The 26,999-nt window shown below is 48.2% G+C and overlaps 1 protein-coding gene and 1 pseudogene across 3 annotated transcripts; both read left to right on the top strand.

The window, feature by feature from the left end:
- Positions 1-2,217: 2,217 nt before the first annotated feature.
- Positions 2,218-2,694, top strand: Atp6v0c-ps2 (ATPase H+ transporting V0 subunit C, pseudogene 2; annotated as a pseudogene).
- Positions 2,695-8,677: 5,983 nt separating this feature from the next.
- Isoc2a (isochorismatase domain containing 2A) lies at positions 8,678-26,931 on the top strand. 3 transcript variants are annotated; one of them, XM_087589748.1, is made up of 7 exons: positions 8,680-8,802; positions 10,986-11,011; positions 22,048-22,188; positions 22,298-22,507; positions 22,679-22,749; positions 22,826-22,943; positions 25,316-25,670. In XM_087589748.1, the coding sequence occupies exons 3-7, from the start codon at positions 22,051-22,053 to the stop codon at positions 25,406-25,408; spliced, it is 630 nt and encodes a 209-aa protein (XP_087445874.1). In that variant the 5' UTR covers positions 8,680-8,802; positions 10,986-11,011; positions 22,048-22,050; the 3' UTR covers positions 25,409-25,670. The 3 variants fall into 3 exon arrangements, with proteins under 3 accessions (NP_001396071.1, NP_001396072.1, XP_087445874.1); NM_001409142.1 differs by lacking the exon at positions 10,986-11,011 and having other exon boundaries at positions 8,678-8,802; positions 25,316-26,931; NM_001409143.1 differs by lacking the exons at positions 10,986-11,011; positions 22,048-22,188 and having other exon boundaries at positions 8,678-8,802; positions 25,316-26,931.
- The last annotated feature ends 68 nt before the right edge of the window (positions 26,932-26,999 follow it).

The following is a 26,999-nucleotide window of genomic DNA, read 5'->3' as shown; positions in this document are numbered from 1 at the left end:
GGACATTTAATTGGAGCTGGCTTATAGGTTCAGAGGCTCAGTCCATTTTCATCAAGGCAGGAACATGGCAGCTTCTAGGTAGGCATGGTGTAGGAGGAGCTGGGAGTCTTACATCTTCATTTGAAAACTGCTAAGAGAATACTGGCTTCCAGGCAGCTAGGACTATGACATTAAAACCCACCCCACAGTGACACACCTACCCCAATAGGGTCACACCTCTTTTTTTTTTTTTTTTTTTTTTGGTTCTTTTTTTCCGGAGCTGGGGACCGAACCCAGGGCCTTGCGCTTCCTAGGTAAGCGCTCTACCACTGAGCTAAATCCCCAGCCCCGGGTCACACCTCTTAATAGTGTCATTCCCTGGCCCAAGCATATACAAACCATCACAAAGCCCAATTTAATAAATAGCCCTTTGAACCATTACAGAAGGAACTCTGTTGGCACAATGCTGGCCTAGCATTCATGAAGGCTGATGTTCTATATTTATCACCACAAAAACCAGATGCAATGGTATATACTGTAATCCCAGTGCTTGGGCAGTGGAGGCAGGAGGATCAGGAGTTTGAGATCATCCTCAGTTATATATTGAGTTTGAGGCCAGTCTGGAATACATTAGACCCTGTCTCCAATCAACAACAAAATCCCTTTAAACAATGTAACTTCAAAAGCCACCAGAATCATGAGACTCAGTCACATAAAACAGAAGGAGAGAGAGAGAGAGAGAGAGAGAGAGAGAGAGAGAGAGAGAGAGAGAGAGAGAGAGAGAGAGAGAATAAGGAAGGAAGGAAGTCAGACAGGCAGGCTAGGCACTCACGCTGGGTTCTCTTTTTTTTTTTTTTTTTTTGGTTCTTTTTTTCGGAGCTGGGGACCGAACCCAGGGCCTTGCGCTTCCTAGGTAAACGCTCTACCACTGAGCTAAATCCCCAGCCCCTACGCTGGGTTCTCTTGAGAAGCCCACACCTATACGTGGATGAAGACTGTCCTTTTCCAAAACTTCCCTTTCTAGTCGCATCCATGCTTAAACATCTCTTCCCAATAAACTCTGACTTTATTTTGTACTGACTTCTCCTGAAACTCTTTTCTGTTGCAGTGGCAAGAATCCCAGCTTAGCCAAGTGCAATCTCAGAGAAGAACTAAGGCTGTAGCAGGAGACAGAATGGTGCTGAGTCCCCACATCCTCTGACACTGAAGCCCTGGGTACACATCAGAAGACACAGGGTCCTAACTAGCACCCCAACTTCTGGTTATGCAGGTCTAGTGTTAGGCCTGAGAAATCATGTTCCTAACAAGTCCTAGGTGAAGCTGAGTTGCTGCTGCTGCTGCTGGCCTAGGTCTGTCTGTCTGTCTGTCTGTCTAACAGGATTTCATATAGTTCGGGCTGCCCTGGAACTCTATATATAGTCTTGAACTCCTGACCCTCTTGGCTGGCACTGAGACCTCGTGCACGCATGCACACACACACACACACACACACACACACACACATTTTTGAGACCCACCCCATCAGACAATGTCCTGAAACTTTTCTGCAAGTTTGAAATGTTTTATAATAAGATGACAACATTTTTTAGCAGGGATACGGGGTAATCCCCAGGGAAGCAGGGCCTGAGGGGGGACCTGGGGATAGGATGAGGCATTGTGGGGGAAAATGCTGAGGATAGCCACTTCTGACCTAGATATTTTTAGGCTGAGGCAGAGCCCAGGGGAAAGCGCTTTTTGCTACCTGTGCCTAAAGGCTTCTATGTGGGAGGCTTGGGACCCTGGGGAGCAAAGACAGAGCCCAGCATGGGGTGGATATGCTTATGCTTATAATTCTAGGCCATAGAGTGCTTTAAAAAATTAGTTGTTATTATTGTGTACGGTTGGGCACAAGTGCCCAACCATATGCGTGTGTGGAGATCAGAGGACAACTTTGTGAAGTTATTGGTCTCCTGGCCATCTTCTTATGGGTCATGGGGATTGAACTCAGGTCATCAGGGTTTGTGGTAGCCGCGTTTATCTGCTTAGCCTTCTAGTGCTCCCCCTTTGACTATTTTTAACTTTTTATGTAGCATGCTCAGGACCCTAGGTTCCCTGGTGGCATATGCCTGTAATCCCAGAACTCGGGAATCAGGAGCAGAAGCAGAAGAATCAAGAGTTCAAGGTTGGTCGCCTTCCCTTCAAGAATCTTCACTCACCCGTGCTTGTTCTCCTGTCACGCCGCTACCCGCTGAGCTTGCACCCTCCCCGCTTGCAGACATGGCTGACATCAAGAACAACCCCAATATTCTTCATTTTTCAGTGTTATGGGTGACTTGACTGCCATGGTCTTCAGCGCTATGGGAGCTGCCTATGGCACAGCGAAGAGTGGCACTGGCATCGCAGCCATGTCGGTCATGAGGCCAGAGCTGGTCATGAAGTCCAGCGGTTATGGCTGGGATCATCGCCATCTACAGCCTGGCGGTGGCAGAACTTATCACTGACTCCCTGACTGATGGCATCACTGTCTACAAGAGATTTCTTCAACTGGTTGCTAGCCTGAGTGTGGGGCTGGGTGGCCTGGCTGCTGGCTTTGCCATTGGCATTGTCGGAGATGCTGGTGTTCAGGGCACTGCCCAACAGCCTCGACTGTTGGTGACCATGATCCTGATGCTCATCTTTGTGGAGGTGCTTGGCCTCTACGGTTTCACTGTGGCCCTAATCCTCTCCACAAAGTAGTCTTTGTCTACCACCAGTCACAGGATAGGATGTAAAGATCACTCCTCCTCATTCCAAAGGAACAGCCTGACACACGCAAACCTGCCCCCTCAGTACTTGGTCTTGTAAATGTGCAGTGTCCTAGTGCCTATTGTCTGTTGTCCCGCCTTGCCGCTACTGACCCATGCTGTGGATGAGTTCACTCATCTCCCACTCAGGCCCCTGACCAGTGACTTTGTCAGTCTCTGGTCACCCCACCCAGCACCCTATTGTGTATAAGAATGAATTAGAGTTGTCATTTTTCTGTTTACTGGATGTTTATTTATAAAAGATTTGACCTATTCCTGTGTCCATGGACACTATGCAGTGTCTCCACTCTACCGCAATCATTTGTAGACTGTTGCCTTGTGGGGTTTCTGGTGCTGAGACTCCTTAGATGGAGCCACCCTCCCCACAGCCCTGAACAGCCAGGGTGGAGGGTACAGTGCTCCTCAGAGCTGGCTCCCAGCTGTGTCCAATAAAAGTTCTCAGATGTGAACAAAAAAAAGAGAATTCAAGATTATCCTCAAATACATAGTGAATCAGAGGTCACCTTGGGGTACATGAGACCCTGTTTCAAACAAAACAAAACAAAACAAAACAAAATAGAACAATCCTCTTGATAAAAATGTACTTTATGGGCTGGAGAGATGGCTCAGTGGTTAAGAGCACTGGCTGCTCTTCCAGAGGTCCTGAGTTCAAATCCCAGCCACCACATCACAACCATCGGTAATGGGATCTGATGCCCTCTTCTGGTGTGTCTGAAGACAGCTACAGTGTACTTATACATATACATTTATATATACATATATATATATATAAATCTTTTTTTTAAATGTACTTTATGCCTCAATAACTCTCTCGCTGCTATGTAGTGACAGACTTTGGCTGCTTAGATTTCCTGACGTGTAACCGAGAGAGCACTTCTTCTTTTCCATCTCTTCTCAGTGGCTGCTCCGATCTCCACTATAGCTCTCAAGTGCCTGAGTCTATTTTATTTATTCTTTTAATCATCGAGACTAAGAAACTGCAAAAGGCATCCCATGTCCCCGGGGACAGGATTGAGGGGAACATCCAAAGAGGTTGTTGAGAGTCTCTGGGAGTTAAGAGGTTAGCTCTGGGCTGTCCGGGAAACCGGTTTCCTCTTTGGTGGTATGAGATGATGATAGTGTAGCCGGGGCTGGACATCCTGGGAGAAGCAAAGCTGGGGTATTGGGCTCCCATTTACTCAAACATGGGCCCAAAATTTCCTGAGGACGTCACCTCTTTATAGGAAAGTAGGTCGCGGGGTTGGGGATTTAGCTCAGTGGTAGAGCGCTTGCCTAGCAAGCGCAAGGCCCTGGGTTCGGTCCCCAGCTCCGAAAAAAAAAAAAAAAAAAAAGGAAAGTAGGTCGCTGGTCAAGCCCTTTACTTCTCTGTCCCTCAATCTCCTCATCTAACGTGAGGATTAATTAGCATCCACCTTCCAGGATTGGCGTGGAGCTGAACCGGTTAGCACTCACTGTGAGGGAGTACTAACTGATTATGGGTCCATATTGAATTTGCTTAGTTCTGTGTCTGACTCATGATAAATGTCACATAACTGTACATGCCATCACTATGTCACCACCATCACCACCATCATCACCACCATCACCACCATCATCACCATCATCACCATCACCACCATCACTAGCATCAACATCACCATCACTACCATCATCGCCATCATCACTACTATCTTCACTACCATCACCATCATCACTACTATCATCACCATCACCACCATCATCACCATCATCACCATCACCACCATCACCACCATCATCACCATCATCATCACCACCATCACTAGCATCAACATCACCATCACTACCATCATCACCATCACCGCCATCACCACCACCATCACCATCATCACTACTATCTTCACCACCATCACCATCATCACTACTATCATCACCATCACCACCATCATCACCATCATCACCATCATCACCATCACCACCATCACCACCATCATCACCATCATCACCATCACCACCATCACTAGCATCAACATCACCATCACTACCATCATCACCATCACTGCCATCACCACCACCATCACCATCATCACTACTATCTTCACCACCATCACCATCATCACTACTATCATCACCATCACCACCATCATCACCATCATCACCATCACCACCATCACCACCATCACCACCATCATCACCATCACCACCATCACCACCATCACTAGCATCAACATCACCATCACTACCATCATCACCATCACCGCCATCACCACCACCATCACCATCATCACTACTATCTTCACCACCATCACCATCATCACTACTATCATCACCATCATCACCATCACCACCACCACCACCATCACCACCATCATCACCATCACCACCATCACCACCATCACTAGCATCAACATCACCATCACTACCATCATCACCATCACCGCCATCACCACCACCATCACCATCATCACTACTATCTTCACCACCATCACCATCATTACTATTATCATCACCATCACCACCATCATCACCATCATCACCATCATCACCATTGCCACCATCACCACCATCATCACCATCATCACCATCACCACTGTCATCACCACCATTACCACCACCATCATCACTATCCACCATCATCACCATCATCACCATCACCACCATCACCACCATCACCACCATCATCACCACCATCATCACCATCACTGTTGTGTAATGCTGTCTTTTGAGCATAGCAGGCACTGCCATATCTGTCAGAGAGGCTGTGGCCACTTCTAGGAGCTGCTTGGCACTGTGTTCACTGATGCTCCCAGGCAGAAGGAGATGGGAGGACTGTTAGTTCTCAGTTTCCAAACACTTGTTCCTGTGCTTCTGTCTTAGGCGTGTGTATTTTCACCACAGCTTCACGTTGTGTTGCGATCTCAGGAGATGGTAGAGTATACCCATGGAAGGTAATGTAAGGGGAGGGGCTGGAGAGATGGCTCAGAGGTTAAGAGCACTGGCTGCTCTTCCAGAGGTCCTGAGTTCAATTCCCAGCAACCACATGGTGGCTCACAACTGTCTGTAACTCCAGTTCCAGGGGATCTGACACCATCATACCAGTGCACATAAATTAGAAGTCATCCTTCATGCTTAGGAGAGACTCGATGGTATTGAGACTGTTTTGGGATCTCCCAAGCTCCTTTACGTTATTCCTCCCTCTGCTCTATAAGTAGGTTCAATAATCTCATCGTCTTGCCAAGTTGAATCTTCATGAAATTGCAATCTTTCTTTGGAGCCCTGTGTGGGGAAGGGGAGCAGGTGTTCATATCCCGCCCAAATAAAAGAATGCACCAATCATCACCAAGGTCACCACCATCACCATAACTACCATCGTCATCACTCATCACTGTCAACAAAATTGATGGTAAGGAAAGTGTGCTCTCTGTTGGGCATAGTGGCTCACACCGTTAGTCTAAGAGAGGGTCAGGAAGGAACTAATCACCCCCATGGACAATATAAAGAAAGAAAACAGTCTCTGAAGCAAGCTTCTGTGGGTTCTATCCCATAGGGCCTGGCCACCTCCTCGGCTGCTCTTTACTGTGTGGTCTTTCCCCCTCAATTTTCTTTTCTAGGTGCATGCACACAGTAGTTCCATTCCTTACTGTTTTCTTCATTATTCTGATTGAGACAGGATCTTGGTGTGTAGGCCTGGCTGACCTGGGACTTGCTGTGTAGCCTAGGCTGGCCCCAAACTCCAAACAATGCCCCTGTCTCAGCTGTTCAAGTGCTGAGATTACCATGTTCCATGACACATTTACTTAATGGGCCATTTTTGTTTGGGTGTTTGTTTGTGTGTTTGTTTTAGATAGGGTTTCTCTGTGTAGACTTAGCTGTCCTGGAACTCATTCTGTAGACCAGGCTATCCTGGAATTCAGAGATCCACTTGCCTCTGTCTCCACAAGTGCTGGAATTAAAGGTGTGCATCACTGTTCCTAGAGACTGAATCACCAACCAAAGATTGAGCAGACGCTGGACCTAGGGCCCACGCATACATGCAGCAGATGAGCAGCTTGTCCTTCACACGGGTCCCCCAACAACTGGAGTGGGGGCTGTCTCTGAGCCTGTTACCTGCCTGTGGATCCTGTGGCCCTAAATGAACTACCTTGGCTGGCCTCAGTGGGAGAGGATATGTCTAGTCCCCCAGCAACTTGAAGGGCAGGGAGGGGGGCTGTTGGGGGATGACACCCAAAGGGGGAGTTCTCTTTCCAAAAGAGAAGGGGAAGGTGGATTGGGGGAAGGACTTGTGTGTGGGGGGACTGGGAGGAGAGGGGCTGATATTGAAATGTAAAGTGAATAAATAGATTTAAAAATAACTAAAAAAGAAAAAAGGTGTGTACCATCACACCCAGATATTTGGGCCCCTTTTTAACCTCCTCCTAGATCTCAGAGCAGTGATTTTCAACCTTCTTAAATGCTGTGACCCTTTAATACTGTTTTTCATGTGGTGGTGGCCCACAACCATAAAATTATTTTCATCGCTACTTCATAATTGTAATTTTTTACTGTTATGAATTGCAATGTAAATATCCAATACGCAGGATATCTGACACAGAACACCAGTGAAAGGATCATTGACTCCCCCCCCCCTACACACACACCCTGAAATGGGTTTCCACTCACAGCTTGAGAATCTCTGCCCTTGAGCCCATCTCTGGAATTTTCATTGTCTTTGGGTTCTGAGGTCTGGTATACAGTGGTATCCAATAAATACATGCTTTGGGTTCTGAGGTCTGGTATACAGTGGTATCCAATAAATACATGCTGGTAGCGCTGGAACCTAGCCTTGGGGTCTTCTGCCATCTACCCTGCAAATCTGGTTGTGTAGGAAACCCTAGTAGTTGGGCCTCCAGTTGGGGACCAGGTGTCCCTGGGCTGCAGCCCCATGGAGTGTGAACAGAAGCCTCTCTGCTTATCAGATCTCAGGGGCCAGTTGAGAGACCGGGGGGGGGGGGGGGGGGGGGGGGGGGGACACACACGGGACTGACTGCACCAGCTCTCGGTATGGCGATGGGTCAATCACTCCACCCCAGGCTCATACCTTACTCCAGAGCGTCAGCCGGAGGGGTGAAATCGAGGTCCAAATGATTCCTGGAAACAGGAAGCCTAAGAAGCCTAGTCTCTGTGTGGAGGCCATCCACGGAATCCTGAGGTTGCAGTGGCGTGAAGAGGGGACAAGGAAGAGGTTTCCCTGAGTGGTGGTTACTTAATTTTTTCATCTATTTATTCTGGGGCGTGTGTGGGGGTCTGTTTTTGCCACGTGCCCGTGCCACATGACGTCTGCAGAGGTCAGAAGACAAGTTGCAGGACTCAGTTCTCTTCTTCCAAAATAAGGGTTCTAGAGATCAAACTCTATAGAAATCAGGTCCAGACCTCGCAGTTGTTTCTTTTATTGTTGTTGTTGGGGGAGGGGCTCTCACTGTGTAGCCTACGATGGCCATGAACTTTTTTTTTGTTTTTTTTGGTTTTTTTTTTTGGTTCTTTTTTTCGGAGCTGGGGACCGAACCCAGGGCCTTGCGCTTCCTAGGTAAGCGCTCTACCACTGAGCTAAATCCCCAGCCCCATGAACTGGTTTTAAATGCGGGTGCTACCAACCTTCAGTCAAATAGGAGAGCCAGGTTGTAACCCCAAACCTTCGACTAGCCGGGGTAGGGCGTGCTGCGCAGCGATAAGCCAAGGTGCAACCTAGCTACTTTTACCCACATTCCCAGATAGAATCTGAGCTCTCTGCAGAGGACGCCACTCACCGCCTTACCGGCTCTCCATTGATCCTATCCGCTATCTCTCCACGCCCTTGGGCTTCTGCGGACCAATCAGATTCTCGAGACTGACCCGCCTTAGCCGCCTGGCGCCTTTAAAGGGCGCCGCCCAGGCACGGGCGGATTGGTCTGTCGGGAGGGAGGGGCAGGCACGTAAGGGGAGCAGACCTCGTGACCAAAGCGGGCAAAACGGTGACCCAGCCCGGAACCAGTGACAGTCCAGTGGGCAAAGTGCCCTGAAGGGACCTAGTGGAGGGGCTGACTGGACTCGAACCTGGTATTGCTGGGTAAGTCCAACGGCCCGTCCTTGCAGACGGGGTAAACTGAAGCCTTGCGGGGTGTCCGGCTGGAGCGGGGCTCCAATTCGTCTCAGGATGGTCCATCAGGGAGGGACGTCAAGCTTCTCCAGAGTTAAGTTTTGTATCAGACCCGGGAGTGGGTGACTCCCACGCTCATTTCTTCCAGGAAGAAAAGTGTCCCAGAGAGGGACTGAAACTCACTCCGGGTCACACAGCTTGGAAATCTGGGTTCCTGTAGTGGTGGCAGTAACCACTTGCCCAATTGAGCAATCCCCAATCCGTACACAGGAAGTCATTTACTTCAGTTTAGGACAGATTTCCATTACAGAGGGCTCTTTTCAGAACCCCCATGATGTCCCTAAATCTCTCTCTAGTCCAGATATTCCCCTTCACTTCTACACGCCCGCCCCACCTCACCCACCCTTCCCCCTCCCCCCTCCCTCCCTCCCTCCCTTCCTTCCTCCTTCCTTTTTCTTTCTTTTCTCCCTCTCCCTCTCCCTCTCTCTCTCTCTCTCTCTCTCTCTCTCTCTCTCTCTCTCTTTCTTTCTTTCTTTCTTTCTTTGTCTAAGATTGGTCTTTTCTGTCTCAACTCACACCCAGGTTCCACTTCGTCTTCAGATCATACACACCTATCCTGAACTTTTTTCTTTTTTATTCTGTCAGATATTACATCTTGACAACAGTTTCCCCTCCTTCCCTCCCAATACCCCACCCCCCATCCCATCTACTCCTCTTTCTTTTCAAAAAGGGCACACCTGCCCTCACACACCAGCCAAATATAGCATATCAAACTGCAGTAAGACTATGCACCTCCCCTAGTATTAAGGCTGGACACAACAACTCAGTGTGAGGAAAGGGGCCTAAAAGCAGAAAAGAGTCAGAGACAGACCCTGGTCCCACTGTTAGGAGTCCCCCAAGAAGACCAAGCTATACACGTGTGACACATATGCAGAGCGCCTAGGTCAGTCTCATGCAGCCTCCCTGGAGCCTGGTCCAGTCTCTGTGAGCCCCTCTGGACCCAGTGTAGCTGATCCTGTGGGTTGTCTCCTGGTGTCCTTGACCCCTCTGGCTCCTGCAATGCTTCCTCCTGTCTTCTGCAGGACTCCCTGAATTCTGCCTAATGTTTGGCTGTGGGTCTCTGTATCTGTCCCCACCAGTTGCTGGATGAAACCCCTCTGATGGCAGTTGGGCCAAGCACCAATCTATGAGCATAGCAGAATATCATTAGGAATCATTTCATTGGCTTTTTAACTTTTAAAATATTTATTTATTGCCAGGAGGATTGGTTCTATCCTAGGTCTCTGGGCTATCCAGCCTCCCATTTGTGGCCCTCTAAGTAGTAGGGTGGGTTCCCTCTGGTGGCTTGGGTCTCAAGCTGAGCTAGTTATTGGTTGGCCACTCCCACCATTTCTGGTCCACTTTTACCCCAACATATCTTTTTTTTTTTTTTTTTTTTTTGGGTTCTTTTTTTCCGGGCTGGGGACCGAACCCAGGGCCTTGCGCTTCCTAGGTAAGCGCTCTACCACTGAGCTAAATCCCCAACCCCTACCCCAACATATCTTGTGGGCAGGACAGATTGTAGGTCAAAGGTTTTGTGGCAGGGTTGGTGTCCTAGTCCCTCCACTGGAAGTCTTGCCTGATTACAGGAGATAGCTGGTTCAGGCTCCATATCCCCCTCCATATCACTTGAGTGAGTGTTAGCTAGGGTCAACCTCCTAGATAGCTGGGAGTTTGCATTACACTAGTCTAGCTTGTTACTGAGATGCTCCCCCGCCCCCAATTCTAGTTGTCTCTCCCAATAACTCTCTCCCTCCTGCTCCCGCCCACCCCAGTCTCCCCTTGGTATCTAGTGTATTTTGCCTTCCCTTGAGCCCTCCTTGTTACTTAGCTTCTCTGGGTCTGTATGTAGTGTGGTTATGTTTTAGTGATGTCTAAGTGAGTACATGCTACTATATTTGTCTTTCTGTGTCTGGGTTATCTCTCGAAGGATGATTTTTCTTTCTAGTTTCGCTCATGTGTTCTAGATCCATCCATGACCAGGATGTATCATCCCTTGGGTATATGCCCAGGAATGGTGTAGCTGGGTTTGAGGTAGATTGTGTCTTAGTTTGGGCTTTACTGCTGTGAACAGACACCATGACCAAGGCAACTCTTTTTTTTTTTTTTTCCAGAACCGGTTATCTTTATTTTTTGGAAAGTAAGTTGGCTGTGTTAACAAAACCACATTTGCCAGTGTGGGCTGAAAAACCATATGCTAGGCCCCAAGAAAGTCACCCTGAGCCACTGTCCTGACCCTGCTGGCTGACAGGCAAGGGACAGCCACCCAAGCCTAAGGCCCAGTAACAGTACAAACCGTAACAAAATTGCATTCAGCACTCTCTCCCAAGCTTTGAAAGGTAGCAGTCTAGGCTATAAAAAGTCTAGGATCACTTCATAGGAAGTGTTAAGCCTACAGCAAAACAACTTGTAAAAACTCAATAAATTATAGATGGATAAACTTGTAACAGACATCCATTAACATCTGAATCTTCTTTGCAGGGCCAGCCCCTCCCTGGGCACAGGCCCCTTGCCTGGAACACATAACAATTAGAATAATCTGTATGAAAAATACCAGTTCACCTTGAAATCTTTAAAAATCTTCTAAAGAAAGTCCCTATATAATCTCATCCCCCACAGAAGAGGGCCAAAGGAAACAAACAAAAAACAAACAAACAAACAAAACAAAAACAAAAAAACAAATGCTTACTGGAGCCACCATTAACTAGGAGAGCCGCTCAAGCTCCATGGGGCCACGTCCAGCCTTGGTGGGAGGCCAGACGCACATTCTCAGCAACTCCCTAAATTCAACACAAACCTCTTCAGCTGTTAATAAGTTACAACTTAAAATTTCTGCAGGGGTTGGGGATTTAGCTCAGTGGTAGAACGCTTGCTTAGCAAGCACAAGGCCCTGGGTTCAGTTCCCAGCTCCGAAAAAAAGAAAAGGAAAAAAAAATTTCTGCAATACCCTGGGACTAAATGCTATGAACCTGGGGTCGGGGACTAGAGCTCTGAGGGTTGATAAATAGCTTTACAAATATACAGGTCCAGGTACAAACAACACTGCAGTGCCAGAAAAGGCCCCTGCTTCTCGGCCTGCCTGTGCAAAGCAATTCTTATAAAGGACAACATTTAATTGGATCTGGCTTATAGGTTCAGAGGCTCAGTCCATTATCATCAAGGTGGGAGCACGGCAGTGTCCAGGCAGGCAGTGTCCAGGTAGAGCTGAGAGTTCTACATCTTCATCTGAAGGCAGCTAGTAGACTACTCACTTCCAGGCAGCTAGGACTAGGGTATTATTAAAGCCCATCTCTACAGTGACACACCCACTCCAACAGGGCCACACCTCTTAATAGTGTCACTCCCTGGGCCAAGCATATACAAACCGTCACAGATTGATTACAGATTTCCCAAGAAGCCACCATATTGATTTCTTTTTTTCTTTTTTCTTTTCTTTTTTTTGGAGCTGGGGACCGAACCCAGGACCTTGCGCTTGCTAGACAAGCGCTCTACCACTGAGCTAAATCCCCAACCCCTACCACCATATTGATTTCTAAAGTGTTGTACAACTTCGCACTCCCACCAGCATGTGCTATCTGCTGGGGTTTTGCTTAGAGCTATTCTGAAGGGTCTAACATGCAACCTCAGGGTCGTTTTGATTTGTATTTCCCTGATGACTAAGGACATTGAACATTTAAGGGCTTCTCAGCCGTTTGAGATTCCTCTCTTGAGAATTCTCTGTTTAGATCTGTAACCCACTTTTTAACTGGGTTTTTGATTTGTTGGTGCCTGATTTATTGAGTTCTTTATGTATTTTGATATCAGCCCTCTATCACATGTGGAGTTGGTAAAGATCTTTTCCCAGTCTGCGGGCTGCCTATTTGTCCTACTGACAGTGTCCTTTGCCTTACAGAAACTTTTCTTGAGGCCCCATTTGTCCGTTGTTGATCTTAGTGCCTGAGCCATTGGTGTTCTGTTCACTCCTGTGTGTTCGAGGCTATTCCCCACTTTCTCTTCTATGAGATTTAGTGCACCCGGTTTTATGTTGAGGACTTTGATCCACTAGGACTTGAGTTTTGTGCAGGGTGATAGATATGGCTCTATTTGCATTCTCCCACATGCAGACATCCAGGTAGACCAGCACTATTTATTGAAGATGCTTTCTTTCTCCACCATATGGTTTTTGGCTTCTTCTTCAGAAATCAAGGTGGGTCTTCAGTTCCATTCCACTGATGAAGTCTGTTTTTATGACAGTACTGTGCGGTTTTTATTATTATTGTTCTGTAGTACAGCTTGAGGTCAGGGATGGTGATTCCTCCAGAAGTTCTTCTATTGTTCAGGATTGTTTTGGCTATTCTGGGTTTTTTGATTTTTTTCCATATGAAGTTGAGAATTACTCTTTCAAGGTCTGTAAAGAATTGAGTTGGAATTTTGGTGAGGATTGCATTGAATCTGTAGATTGCTTTTGGTAAAATGGCCATTTTTACTCTATTAATCCTGCCAATCCATGAGCATGGGAGGACTTTCCATCTTCTGAGATCTTCAATGTCTTTCTTCAGAGACTTGAAGTTCCTATCCCATAGATCCTTCACTTGGTTAGAGCTACACCGACATATTTTATATTGTTTCTGACTATTGTGAAGGGTGTTGTTTCCCTAATTTCTTTCTCGGCCCGTTTATCATGTGTATAGAGGAGGGCTACTGATTTTTTTTTTTTTTTTTTTAGATAAGCTTGTATCCAGACACTTTGCTGAAGTTGTTTATCAGGTTTAGGAATTCCCTGATAGAATTTTCGGGGTCACTTATGTATACTATCATATCATCTGCAAATAGTGATACCTTGACTTCTTCTTTTCTAATTTGTATCTCCTTGATTTCCTTTAGTTGTCTATTGCTCTGGCTAGAAGTTTAAGTACTATATTGAGTAGGTATGTCAAGAGTGGACAGCCTTGTCTTATTCTTGATTTCAGTGGAATAGCTTCATGTTTTTCTCAGCCTAATTTGATGTTGGCTGTAGACCTGCTGTAAACTATCATTATTGTGTTTATGAATGTGCTTTGTATCCCTAATCTCTCTAAGACTTTTATCATGAATTAAAAGTCTCCCACTGTTAATGTGTGATTTGAGCTTCAGTAATGTTTCTTTTACTATGTAGGTGCCCTTGTGCTTGGGGCATAGATGTCCAGAATTGAGATATCATCTTGGTGGATTTTTCCTTTGATGAGGATGAAATGTCCTTCCCCATTTCTTTTGATTATTTTTGGTTTGTAATCTATTTTGTTAAATATTAGAATCGTTACACCAGCCTGCTTCTTGTCTCCATTTACTTGGAAAATGTTTTTCCAACCTTTGACTCTGAAATAATGACTACTTTTGTTACTGAGATGCGTTTCTTGTATTCAGCAGAAGAACAGACTCTGTGTTTTCATCTGTTCTGTTAGATTGTGTCTTTTTACTGAGAAATTGAGTCCATTTATGTTGAGAGATATTAATGACTAGTGATCGTTAATTTTTGTTATTATTGGTGGTGGTGGTGGTGGTGGTGGTGTGTGTGTTTCCCTTCTTTGGTTTTGCTGCTGAGAAATTATTTTCTGTGTTTCTTGGGTACCCTTAACCTTCTTGGGCTGGAGTTTTCTTTCTAGTATCTTCTGTAGGGCTGGATTTGTGGATCGATATTGTTAATATTTGACTTTGCTGTGGAATATCTTGTTTTCTCCACCATGGTGATGGAAAGTTTTGCTGCATGTGGTAGTCTGGGCTGGCATCTGTGGTCTCTTAGAGTCTTCAAGGCCCTTCTGGCCTTTAGAGTCTACTTTTATATGGTACTTGGCCTTTATCCCTTGCAGCTTTTAATGTTCGTTTTTAGGTCTGTATGTGTAGTGTTTTGATAATTATGGGATGGGGGACTTTCTTTTCTGGTCCAATCTATTTAGTCTTCTGTAAGCTTCTTGTGCTTTTTTTTTTTTTTTTTTTTTTTGGTTCTTTTTTTTTCGGAGCTGGGGACCGAACCCAGGGCCTTGCGCTTCCTAGGCAAGCGCTCTACCACTGAGCTAAATCCCCAACCCCCTTCTTGTGCTTTTATGGGCATCTTTTTCTATGGTTTTGTTGAAACTATTTTCTGACCTTATTATTCTTAGGTTTGGTCTTTCCATAATGTCTCAGATTTCCTGGATGTTTTGTGTCAGAATTTTTTTTTTTGATTTAACATTTTCTTTGACCAATGTATCAGTTTATTCTATCGTATCCTGTACGTCTGAGACTCTCTCTTCCATCTCCTGTATTCTCCTGTTCACTTACCTAGGGTTTCTGTCTCCGGGATTCCCACAGTTTGTGTTTCTTTATTGCTTCTCTTTCCATTTTCAGGTCTTGAAAAGTTTTATTTCCTTCCCCTGTTCGTTTGGGTTTTCCTGGACTTCTCTAAGGGATTGATTCCATTTTCTCTTTAAGGGCCTCTATCATCTTCATCAGATTGTATTTAAGTTCCTCTTCTTGTGCTCTGGCTGTGTTAGGATGCCCAGGGCTTGCTGTAGGAGGATACCTGGACTCTGGTGGTGCCCTATTGCCCTGGCTCTTGTAGACTGTGTTCTCGTGCTGGCCTCTAGGCATCTGGGATTGGGGTAATTATAGGTTTAGCTGCCAGGTTCTGAGTTTATCTTTGCTGGATGGACATTTTCCTCCTTGGTTGCTGTTTCTTTTCTGATCTTCAAGCCAGAGTGGCTTGTGGTTCTGGTGGCCTGTGAGTCAGGTCCAGTAGAGTGTCTCCGCTGGTGTTTTGGTGGCCCGAGTAACCTCTGAGGTTTTGAGTGTCAGCATTGCCTCTGGTGTTCCAGGAGGTAGCATGGCCTCTAGTAGAGCAGTGCTGGCCAGAACTTGAAAAAGAAAAGGAAAGAAAAGAAATAAACACTGCTATAAAATTAGAGTAAGGGTGCAGGGCATTGTAGTGCATGTTGTAATCTCAGGACTCAGGAGACTTGAGTTTGCCAGGAGACTGAGCCAAGCGTTGGAGGCCAGCCAGTTGAACTTAGTGAGACTTTGTCTTTAAAATGAATAAATAGTACCAGGTGGTGCACACCTTTAGCTCCAGCACTCAGGAGGCAGAAGCAGGGGAAATCTGTGAGGTCAAGGCCAGCCTGGTCTATAGAGTGAGTTCCAGGACAGCCAGGGCTGTGCAGAGAAACCCTGTCCGCCCAAACAATTCCACAAAGCCAGGCAGTGCCAGTGCACACCTTTAAATTGCTGTCCTCTATTGCTGTCCAGCTTACTAAAACTGACACCTTTATAGATAGAACACATTACCTCAGGCTGGGAGATTGCTCAGGAGGTAACGCCGTGCCTGTACCCAAGCGTGAAGACCGGAGTTTGAATTCTCAGCACTCATGCCAGAAGCCAGTAGCAGCCATTGTGTGTCTGTGCGTACTTTGTGCAGCACCAGGACCGGGGAGAAAATGATAGACACATTGATGGGTCGGGTGGGGTGAGGGGACAGGTGAGAGCCAGTCTGATGGAATCCTGCCTCCATCTCCATAATGTCAGGATAAAGGCATGCACGACCATGTCCAGTTTATCCAGGGTTTTGTGTATGTAGGCCAGCACTCCATTAACTGAGCTACACCCCCAGCCCCTACTGTTGTTTTTTTGTTGTTGTTTTTGTTTGTTTGTTTGTTGAGACAAGGTCTCTGTGGTGGTTTAAATGTGCTTGGCCCATGAGGAGTGGTACTGTTGGAGGTGTGGCCTTGCTGAAGGAAGTGTGTCACTATGGGGGTGGGCTTTGAGACCCTCCTTCTAGCTCCCTGGAAGACAGTCTTCTTCTGGTTGTCTTTGGAAAAATATGTAGAACTCTCAGCTCCTCCTCCTGAACCATACCTGCTTGCAGGCCGCCATGCTTCCTGACATGATGATAATGGACTGAACCTCTGAATCTGTAAGCCAGCCCCAGTTAAATGTTGTCCTTTATAAGAGTTGTCTTGGTCATGGTGTCTCTTCACAGAGATAACACCCTAACTAAGACAATCTTTCTGTGGAGCCCTGTCTGACTCCCCTAGAACTCACTGTGTAGACCAGGCTGATCTCAAACTCACTGAGATCTGCCTGTCTCTGCTTCCTGAGTGCTGGGATCAAGGGCCTGTGCTACTCTGCCTGGCCTGAGTTTTTGTAAAATAAATATTGATGTCCTTACTACATAACTTAAAAAAAAGTCTGTTGCTTACCACTACCTCCCTCAGTGTCCCTCTGTTGGGTGTCCACCTCCCTCAGTGTCCCTCTGTTGGGTGTCCACCTCCCTCAGTGTCCCCTCTGTTGGGTGTCCACCTCCCTCAGTGTCCCTCTGTTGGGTGTCCACCTCCCTCAGTGTCCCCTCTGTTGGGTGTCCACCTCCCTCAGTGTCCCCTCTGTTGGGTGTCCACCTCCCTCAGTGTCCCCTCTGTTGGGTGTCCACCTCCCTCTGTGTCCCCTCTGTTGGGTGTCCACCTCCCTCTGTGTCCCCTCTGTTGGGTGTCCACCTCCCTCAGTGTCCCTCTGTTGGGTGTCCACCTCCCTCAGTGTCCCCTCTGTTGGGTGTCCACCTCCCTCAGTGTCCCTCTGTTGGGTGTCCACCTCCCTCAGTGTCCCCTCTGTTGGGTGTCCACCTCCCTCAGTGTCCCCTCTGTTGGGTGTCCACCTCCCTCATTGTCCCCTCTGTTGGGTGTCCACCTCCCTCAGTGTCCCTCTGTTGGGTGTCCACCTCCCTCAGTGTCCCCTCTGTTGGGTGTCCACCTCCCTCAGTGTCCCCTCTGTTGGGTGTCCACCTCCCTCAGTGTCCCCTCTGTTGGGTGTCCACCTCCCTCAGTGTCCCTCTGTTGGGTGTCCACCTCCCTCAGTGTCCCCTCTGTTGGGTGTCCACCTCCCTCAGTGTCCCTCTGTTGGGTGTCCACCTCCCTCAGTGTCCCCTCTGTTGGGTGTCCACCTCCCTCAGTGTCCCCTCTGTTGGGTGTCCACCTCCCTCATTGTCCCCTCTGTTGGGTGTCCACCTCCCTCAGTGTCCCCTCTGTTGGGTGTCCACCTCCCTCAGTGTCCCCTCTGTTGGGTGTCCACCTCCCTCAGTGTCCCCTCTGTTGGGTGTCCACCTCCCTCAGTGTCCCCTCTGTTGGGTGTCCACCTCCCTCAGTGTCCCCTCTGTTGGGTCCTTGTGTCCCCTCCCTCAGTGTCCCCTCTGTTGGGTCCTTGTGTCCCCTCCCTCACTGTCCCCTCTGTTGGGTCCTTGTGTCCCCATACCCCACTGAATGAATAAAAGATGAATGAGCACAAACAGGTCCACACAGAAGCGGTGGGAAGGAGCTGCAGAGAAAGCCCCGCGGGAACCCCGACTCATGCAGCAATTTGAGGTTCCAGCAACAACACAGCCTCCTAGGAACACTGGCTGACATGTGCCATTGGCTGTGAAGCCTCAGACCCTGTGGGTGGATAGACTCCATCCATTCAGGGGAAGTGAGGACAAACGTCCGGGCCCCTCTGGAACACAGGTTTTCCTCCTCTTGGAAAAGTGTTACTGGGCAGGTGGCTTCACTAGCCTGTGAGGGGAGATGGCTCATTCCGCGAAGTACGCGTCATAGGTGCATGAACACCATGTAGAAAGTCAGCGCGGGTTGATGTAAAAGCGGGACATGGTTGCGTGTACGTTGTGACCCCAGCCATGGAGGACAGAGTGACTCCGGTTAGTGAGAGACCTTGCCCAAGGCAGTAAGGTGGAGAGCAAAAGAAAAAGATACTGGACATCCTGCTGTGGCCACACATGCATGCACATGTGTACACGAGCACATGCATGCACAGGAGCATGGACACACACACACACACACACACACACACACACACACGCTAAATGGCCAGAACAAACAAAGCCACAGATACAGACAGCCAGGGAGGGGCTGGGGAAGGAGGGATTTGAGGTGACTGTTAATGGATGCAGGGTTTCCACTTGCCATGATGAAAATGCTTCTCCGAGGTTAACAGTGATGGTAGACACATGAATATGCCCCCTGCGCATCTAAATTTAAATTTTATTTTTAATTTTTCTATTGATTTCCTACTTTTAACACCTTTCTTTTAAAAAGATTAATTATTGTTTTATTTTATGTGTATGGATATTTTACCCTCGTGTATAACAATGCACCACATTGTTGCCTGATATTTGCAGAGGCCAAAAGAGGTCACTGAGTGCCCTGGAACTAAAGTTATAGATGGTCGTGAGTTGCCAGGAGGGTGCTGGGAATCAAACCCAGGTCCTCTGCAAGAGCAGCCAGTGCTTGTAACTGCTGAACCATCTCTCAAGCTCCTTCATTGGCTTTTAAAGGCAAGGTCTTATTCCATATTCCTGGTTGACTTGGAACTCTCTATTTAGCCGCAGGCTGGCCTTGAACACTCAGTGATCCTCCTGGCTCAGCCTCTTGAGTGCTGAAATTACAGTCATGGGCCATTTTGGGCATTCCACTGTAGACTCATATATCACATGGCCTTTGTTATGGGCTTTTTCCTAAATATAGTACTTTTGGGGTTCACCAGAGTTGTAAACGCCTATTAGGTTTTCATTAGTTTTTATAACTTGATAATATGCCATGTGTGAGAATCTTCCCAAGACTCAGAAGGCAGATTCAGCAGCAGTGTTTTGTTTTTTTTTTTTTTAAAGATTTATTTATTTATTATATATAAGTACACTGTAGCTGTCTTCAGATACACCAGAAGAGGGCATCAGATCTCTTTACAGATGGTTGTGAGCCACCATGTGGTTGCTGGGAATTGAACTCATGACCTCTGGAAGAGCGGTCGGGCGCTCTTAACCGCTGAGCCATCTCTCCAGCCCCAGCAGCAGTGTTTTTGTACATGGTGTCTTAGTTACGGTTTCCATTGCTGTAAAGAGACACCATGACCAAGGCAACTCTTGTAAGGACAACATTAGTTTGGGCTGGCTCACAGGTTCAGAGGTTCAGTCCATTATCATCAAGGTGGGAAACATGGCAGCGTCCAGGCAGGCATGGTGCAGGAGGAATTGAGAGCTCTATATCTTGATTGGATACATCTTGATACTGCTCCAGGATAAGAGTTCCAGACAGCTAGGAGGAAGGTCTTAAAGCCCACCCCCACAGTGACATACTTCCTCTCACAAGACCACATCTACTCAAGGCTATACCTCCTAATCCACCACTCCCTGGGCCAAACATCCAAACCAGCACACATGGGTCAACCGAGACCGGAGAAGAACTATTGGCCTTTCTGAAAAGGCCAGGTTTTAAGGTTCTTAAAGCCTGGCTTGGTGGCAAATGCTTATTAGCCCAGCACTTGGAAGGCTGATCCAGAAGGGCATCAGTTTAAATTTAAGGTTACCATGGGCTAAATAACAAGACCCCGTGACCCTTTTTTACCTCAAGGATGATGTCCCAGATCTGTATGCCCTTAGACAGATCACCATACTGCTCATGCCTCAGTTTCCCCAGGGGTGGAGGCCTGAATGAGCTCCACTAGTGACAGATAGAAAGTGAATCAACTACTTGTTGATGTCATATAATCCTTATACAAGAAGGAGAAAGTGGGGGCTGGAGAGATGGCTCAGTGGTTAAGAGCACTGACTGCTCTTCCAGAGATCCTGAGTTCAAATCCCAGCAACCACATGGTGGCTCACAACCATCTGTAATGGGATCTGATGCCTCCTTCTGGTGTGTCTGAAGACAACGACAGTGTACTCACGTTAAATAAATAAATCTTTGTTTAAAGAAAAAAAGAGAGAAAATGGGGGTGGGGTAAGGGGTGGGGTGTCACTGGGGCCAAGGCAGACATGCTCAGAAAAGGCTTCCTTAAGAAAGTAGCCCTACCTATGAACAGGGAAGGAGTGAGAAGGGAAGGAGGGAGGGAGGGAGGACACTCCAGGCCGAGGAAGCAGATGAAAAGGCCTGGAGGTGGGAGCAGGAATGCAGGGTGCTTGCATAACAGAACCAAGGGTACAAACCCTGGATGAGTCCATTAACCCTCAACCCCTGCTGTATCCTCAAGGATCCCAAGGACAGCGCGGGGGTGAAGACGAGATGAGGAACAGAGAAGCACATTCAGGAAAATGGCATCTCTCCTCCCCTCTCCTCTCCCAGACCCCCTACCCCACCACTCAACCTCAGTGTACTTGTTATATACAGTTTGTCTTAGTGTTTTACTGCTATGAAGAGACACCATGACCACAGCATTTAATTGGGGCTGGCTTATAGTTTCAGAGATTCAGTCCATTATCATCATGGTGGGAAAAATGCAGTCAGACATGGGGCTGGAGATGGAGCCTAGAGTTCTACATCTTGAGCGGCAGGCAACGAGGAGGAGACTAGCTTGAGCATAGACCTCAAAGCCTGTACCCATAGCAAGGCCACTCCTACTCCAACAAGGCCATACCTCCTAACTGTGACCCTCGCTATGGGCCAAGCATTCAAGCACATGAATCTATGGGAGTCAAACCCATTCACATCACCACACAGTTGAACCGGGAGCTACTTACTCCATCCATACAGATAAACAAGGAGGCTGGCTTGGCTGATCTTAGCAGTGTAAGATTCAAACTTAAGGACAAAGGCTGCCTTAGGCAAACAGCGGGTGGAATTTAGGATAACACCTAAGAGATAGCTGCCCTTAGCAGGGGTCCTTCACCACCCCCTCTGCATGACAAAGATATTTCCCCACCAAGGGCCTCCAGTAAATTCGAAGCACAATAGGCGGCCACCAATGAGTTCAAAAGGTAATAGGCCCCACCAAGAGAAATAACCAACTCACGCTGTAACCTAAAGCCTATACCCTGAAACAGTATAGAGTGTGTGGGCCTCTGTTCTTCAGGGTCACCTCTGTCTGTACTGGGTCATTAAACCTCTTCCTTATCAGTCCCCATCTCCGTGTTTTCATGAGTGGGACCTCCTGGACGTAGGGCTGATCAGGTCCTACAGCAGGAGCAGCCTCTGTGGAGGGCAGTTTGCAGGCCATAAACATCATGGGTGGGAGAGAGCTACGGTGGACATTTCCTGCACACATTGCCAATATTCGCGCTCAGACTTGACAAAGGCTTTGCCCGTTTCCCATGTTTCTGAGGGTTTGGGTCTTGACATGGTCGTGGTGTGTCAAAACCACACATTTACTAAGCTCTTCACTGAATCCCTATAGTCCTCCCCTGTCCCTGCCTACTGTCCCTCTGTCCACCCCCAGACAATGGCAGCAGCCAGGGCTAGCCTGGGCCGGATCCGCCCAGAGTCCTCCATCCTGTTCCTATGTGACATGCAGGAGAAGTTTCGTCCCAGCATAGCCTACTTCCCACAGATTGTGTCAGTGGCTGCTCGAATGCTTAAGGTACGTAGCGCAGTCTTCTCAAGACTCAAGCCCTCCTCCCTCAGACCCCAGGAATCCAGTCCCTTGCCCTCACCTTGAGATCCAGCCCTTTGTCTCTTTTCCCACGTAGGTGGCCCGGCTGCTAGATGTCCCCATCTTGCTGACAGAGCAGTACCCACAAGGCCTGGGCCCCACAGTTCCTGAGCTGGGCGCTCAGGGCATTAAGCCAGTGAGCAAGACTTGCTTCAGCATGGTGCCCAGCTTACAGAAGGAGCTGGACAGGCGCTCCCAGCTGCAGTCTGTGCTGCTCTGTGGCATCGAGACCCAAGCCTGCATCTTGGTGAGACCCTGTCTGACCCCTGGATTCCCCATCCTCACCTCCTGCCCTGGGGCCCTGGCTGAGCTTCCCTCAACCCTCATTCTCAGTACCCAGCTCAGACTGGGACTTCCCAGTTCCTCACTGGGAGCCCTGCTTGTGCTCTGGGTCTGGACCTGACCTCTCTGCCCTTAGAACACGGTTCTGGACCTCCTTGACCGGGGACTGCAGGTCCATGTGGTGGTGGACGCCTGCTCTTCTCGAAGGTGAGAGGGGAAAAGGGCGGGTATGTATGCTGTGGTGTCCCTGACACACATGGTCCTTCCTCTCTCTCTCCTGCAGCCAGATTGACCGGCTGGTGGCACTGGGCCGTATGAGACAGAGTGGAGCTTTCCTGTCCACCAGCGAATCACTCATTCTGCAGCTTGTGAGGGATGCTGCCCACCCCCAGTTCAAGGAGGTATTGGGCCCTTTGGGCTTTTGTACCTTTCTCCCCCCCCCCCCCCCCCCCCCGAGCTGAGGACTGAATCCAGGGCATTGCGCTTACTAGGCAAGCGCTCTACCACTGAGCTAAATCTCCAACCCCTTGGGCTTTTGTGAATAGAAGAGTTATCCCTCCTTTTGATATAGGGCTCCTGTGTCCCAGGCTAGCCTTGGGCACACAGCGTAGTCAGGGGTGAGTTTAAACTTCTGCTCTTCACGTCTCTGCCAACCAAGCGATTTTACAGGCACACACACCACTACACCCAGCTGGCTTTTTTGTTTTTGTTGTTTTGTTTTGTTTTGTTTTGTGACAGAGATTCTCTGTGTAGCCCTGGATGTCCTGGAACTCATTCTGTACTCTGTAGATCAAACTGGTCTCCAACTCAGATATCTACCTGCTTCTGCCTTCCAAGTGCACCACCACCACCCAGCATGGTTTCTTAATTTATTTTCATTGTATCATGTATGAGTGTGTGTACATTCGTGTCTGCATGTGTGTCTTCGTGTGTGTGTGTCTGTGTGTGTCTGTGTGTGTCTGTGTGTGTGTGTGTGTGTGTGTGTGTGTGTCTGTGTCTGTGTGTCTCTGTGTGTGCATGCACTCACTTGAGGGAGTCAGTTCTTTCCTTCACCCATATGTGTTCCCAGGACAGAACACGGTCAGGCTTGAAGACAAGTGCCTGTGTTCGCTGAGCCAGGTTGCTGACCATGGCCCTTTCTGTTTTTCTGTTTCGTTTTGGTTTTTTGCTCCCCCAGCCCCAACTCTTTGAGACATTCTTACTCTGTAGCTCAGGCTGGCCTCAAATTCATGGCAATCCTCCTGCCTCAGCCTCCTGAGAACTGGGATTACAGATATGCACCATTATGCCTTACTGAGGAATGAATACCATTTTTTTAGGCTTCTGAAAAACATCCAGGGGCAGGGCAGGCTGAAATAGCAGTGTGACATTAAGTATCACAGAACAGAGCAGTGTGACCGGTCAGGAGGCCCCTTCACAAATTCTGGAAGCAGCCGTGGCCCTTCACCAGGGTAGAGGCAGTAGACATACACACTTTGGTTTCCTGGAGATTAACCAATGATGCTAATGTGGTTGACTACTCCTGTTCAAGAGGGAGTTGTGTAAATGGGTTGAGAGTTCATAGGCACGGTTTGGACCTGTGCAGGATCTGAGGGCCTAAAGAATGAAGGCAAAGGTAAGACTAGTGAAGAAGACGAAGAGACCCCAAGAGGGAGCCGTCTACCACTAGTGGTCCAAGGCAACTGAGCAGACCAAGATGGTGGGCGATTAGCTCAACCAGGCAGATGCATCGAGAAATAGATGAAAAGGAATACCATTTTTTTCTTTTCTTCCATTTTTGTGTGCCTTCGTGCAGAGTGAGTGTACGTGAACATTTGCATGCATGTGGTGGGAATATGTGTGTGTGCATGCATGTGGAGGCATGAGGTTCGTGTCTAGAACATTCCTTGATCACTCTTCCACCTCATACTTACAGGCAAGGTCTCTGTCAAACCTGGAGCTTGAGGATGTGGGTAGCTTCTCACTGGCCAGCTTGTTGTGGGATTTAGACTGGAATTATAGCGGGCCCTGCCCAGCCAGCGTTTATGTGGGTTCTGGGCATCAGAACTTGAGTCTTAACACTTGTACACATGTTTTATACATTGAATCGTATCCTCAGCCCATTCCCAGGTGATTCCCCCTGCTTTTAGGACAGGGGCTTACTATATAACCATGGATGGTCTGAAACTCTAACTGTACATCAGGCTGGCGTCAAAATCAGAGATCTGCTCGCTCTGCCTCCTGAGTGCTCTGTTAAAGGTGTGCACCATGTCCAGCTCCAGAATAATTTTTTTTTCTTTTTTTCGGAGCTGGGGATCGAACCCAGGGCCTTGTGCTTGCTAGGCAACAGAATAATTTTTAAAATGTTTTTTATTTTACTTTATGTATGTGGATGCTTTGCCTGTTTATATGTTTTACAGCTCATGTGTGCAGTGCCCAAGGAGTCCAGAACAGGGCACTGGATCTTTTGGAACTGGAGTTAGAGTTGCAAGTGGCTTTGTGGGAGGTGGGAACTGAACCCAGATCCTCTACCAGAACAGAAATGCTCTTTTTTTTTTTTTTTTTTTTTTTGGTTCTTTTTTTCGGAGCTGGGGACCGAACCCAGGGCCTTGCGCTTCCTAGGTAAGCGCTCTACCACTGAGCTAAATCCCCAGCCCCCAGAAATGCTCTTAATGGTTGAGTCGTCTCTCCAGCCTGCAGGAGAACTTTTTAGCAGAGTGATTGGCTTGAGGAGAGAGGCTGCAAGGAGGACCAGAGAGATGGGGCTTCTCAACTTCTTGACCTCTGTCCACAGATTCAGAAGATCATTAAGGAGCCAGCCCCAGACAGCGGGCTGCTGGGTCTATTCCAAGGTCAGAACCCCCTCTTGCTGAACTCCAGGCCCTGACTGAGATGAGAGTGTTACTCTGTCATTGGTGGAAGCGGCTGCCCTGTGGGAGGGGAGGGGTGTAATGCCTCCTGGTGCAAGAGCTGGTCCTGGAAAAGCAAAAGAGACTCCTGGGTGCTGGAAGGGGTTGGGGACAGGAGGTTGACTGAAGAGGGGTGGAGGGGGAACTCTGCTTAGGTCTACCTCACGAGCAGAGGGCAAAGAAGTGTCACAGACTAGGACTCATACTCTGAATAAACATTGATGTGGCTGTGGACTGAAACATTGTTGGGGTTTGCGGGGTGCTACTAGAGCGTGCAGGTAGAGAAGGAGATGGGTCTTTGGAGGTTGAGGGGAGGGGAATATCTCTTCCCAGCCCCAAGCCGGGGCTAACGGAGGCCATGTCTGCATGGTAGGCAGTGTGTGTATCTTGAAGAGTTTCTGGCTGACCCCACGTCTTAGGGTTTCAGCTGCTAAGACAAAGCACCATGACCCAAAAGCAGGCTGGGGAGGAAAGGGACACTACCAGATCAGTGTCCGTCATTGGGGAAAGTCAGGACAGGAACTCAAGCAGAGCTGGAACCTGAAGGCAGAAGCTGATGCAGAGGCCATGGAGGGGCGCTGTTTACTGCCTTGCTTCCCATGGCCTGCTCAGCCTACTTTCTTGTAGAACCCAGGACCGCCTGGCACCACCCACAATGGGCTATGACCTTCCACACTGACCACTAGTTGAGAAAATGCCTTACAGCTGGATCTCATGGAGGCATTTCCTCAACTGAGACTGTTTTCTCTCTGAGGACTCTAGCTTGTGTCAAGTTGACACACAAAGCCAGCCATACAGCCCATCCCAAATAGTACTTGTGCCCAACCCTGCTGGCCCCTCTGACACAACAACTCGTACATCCTGCAGGCCTCACATCCAAGCTCTGCTACCCCGAGAGGGAGCTGGGCGCCGTGTTACCACGGTTGCAGAGGCCACTTAGAACCCACATGACTAAACCAGGAAAAACATTTCCCTAAACAGCCTTTCTCTGGAGAGCACCCACTCGGCTTTATAGCATCCTGTAGGCTTGCACTGAGGTGCCAGAGAAGAGCCTGGAAGACCAGGCAGTGTGTGTCAAGGACAGGTTTCCTTCATGGAGCCCTTGCCTGGGCAGTCCATGAAGCTGTGGAGGGGAAGCCTAAGTTGCAGTGGAGACATCAGGGTGTTGGAGATGGCCCTCGGAGAGACAGATGCACTGTTCTTTTCAGGAGAAAGTCTTCCAAATGAGTTTACCTTTTTATACCCATCACCACTCTTGGCAGGTAAAGTAAGGTTTCCTGGACCACAAGCACGCTGGTACTGGGGCAGTTCTGGTAACGAAGGAGACAGTGCCTAAGTGATTACCGAGGCGGGGCGGGGCGGGGCGGGGCGGGGAGGGCGGAGCACACAGAGCATGGATACACAAGACACAGGTTTTCTTTTCCAACCGAGCAGTGGATGCATACTATTTCGTACTGTTCAGAACGATATGGAAATTAAAATGAATGCTCTATTTCTGGAATTTTCTGTGTGGTATTTGAAGACCAAGACCGATTGTCTGAACTAAAACTAGAGAGATCTCGGATTACA

The sequence above is a fragment of the Rattus norvegicus genome, chromosome 1 (assembly GCF_021556685.1).
Source record: "Rattus norvegicus strain SHRSP/BbbUtx chromosome 1, alternate assembly SHRSP_T2T, whole genome shotgun sequence".
In the NCBI taxonomy this organism is placed as follows: Eukaryota; Metazoa; Chordata; class Mammalia; order Rodentia; family Muridae; genus Rattus; species Rattus norvegicus.
This window is presented reverse-complemented; position numbering and strand designations above follow the sequence as displayed.

Coding starts and splice junctions, on each gene's coding strand:
- Isoc2a (NM_001409142.1), top strand. CDS start 22,051: ATGGCAGCAGCCAGGGCTAGCCTGGGCCGGATCCGCCCAGAGTCCTCC. Junction 22,508..22,678: donor AGACCCAAGCCTGCATCTTG/GTGAGACCCTGT, acceptor CTCTGCCCTTAG/AACACGGTTCTGGACCTCCT. Junction 22,944..25,315: donor CCCACCCCCAGTTCAAGGAG/GTATTGGGCCCT, acceptor CTCTGTCCACAG/ATTCAGAAGATCATTAAGGA.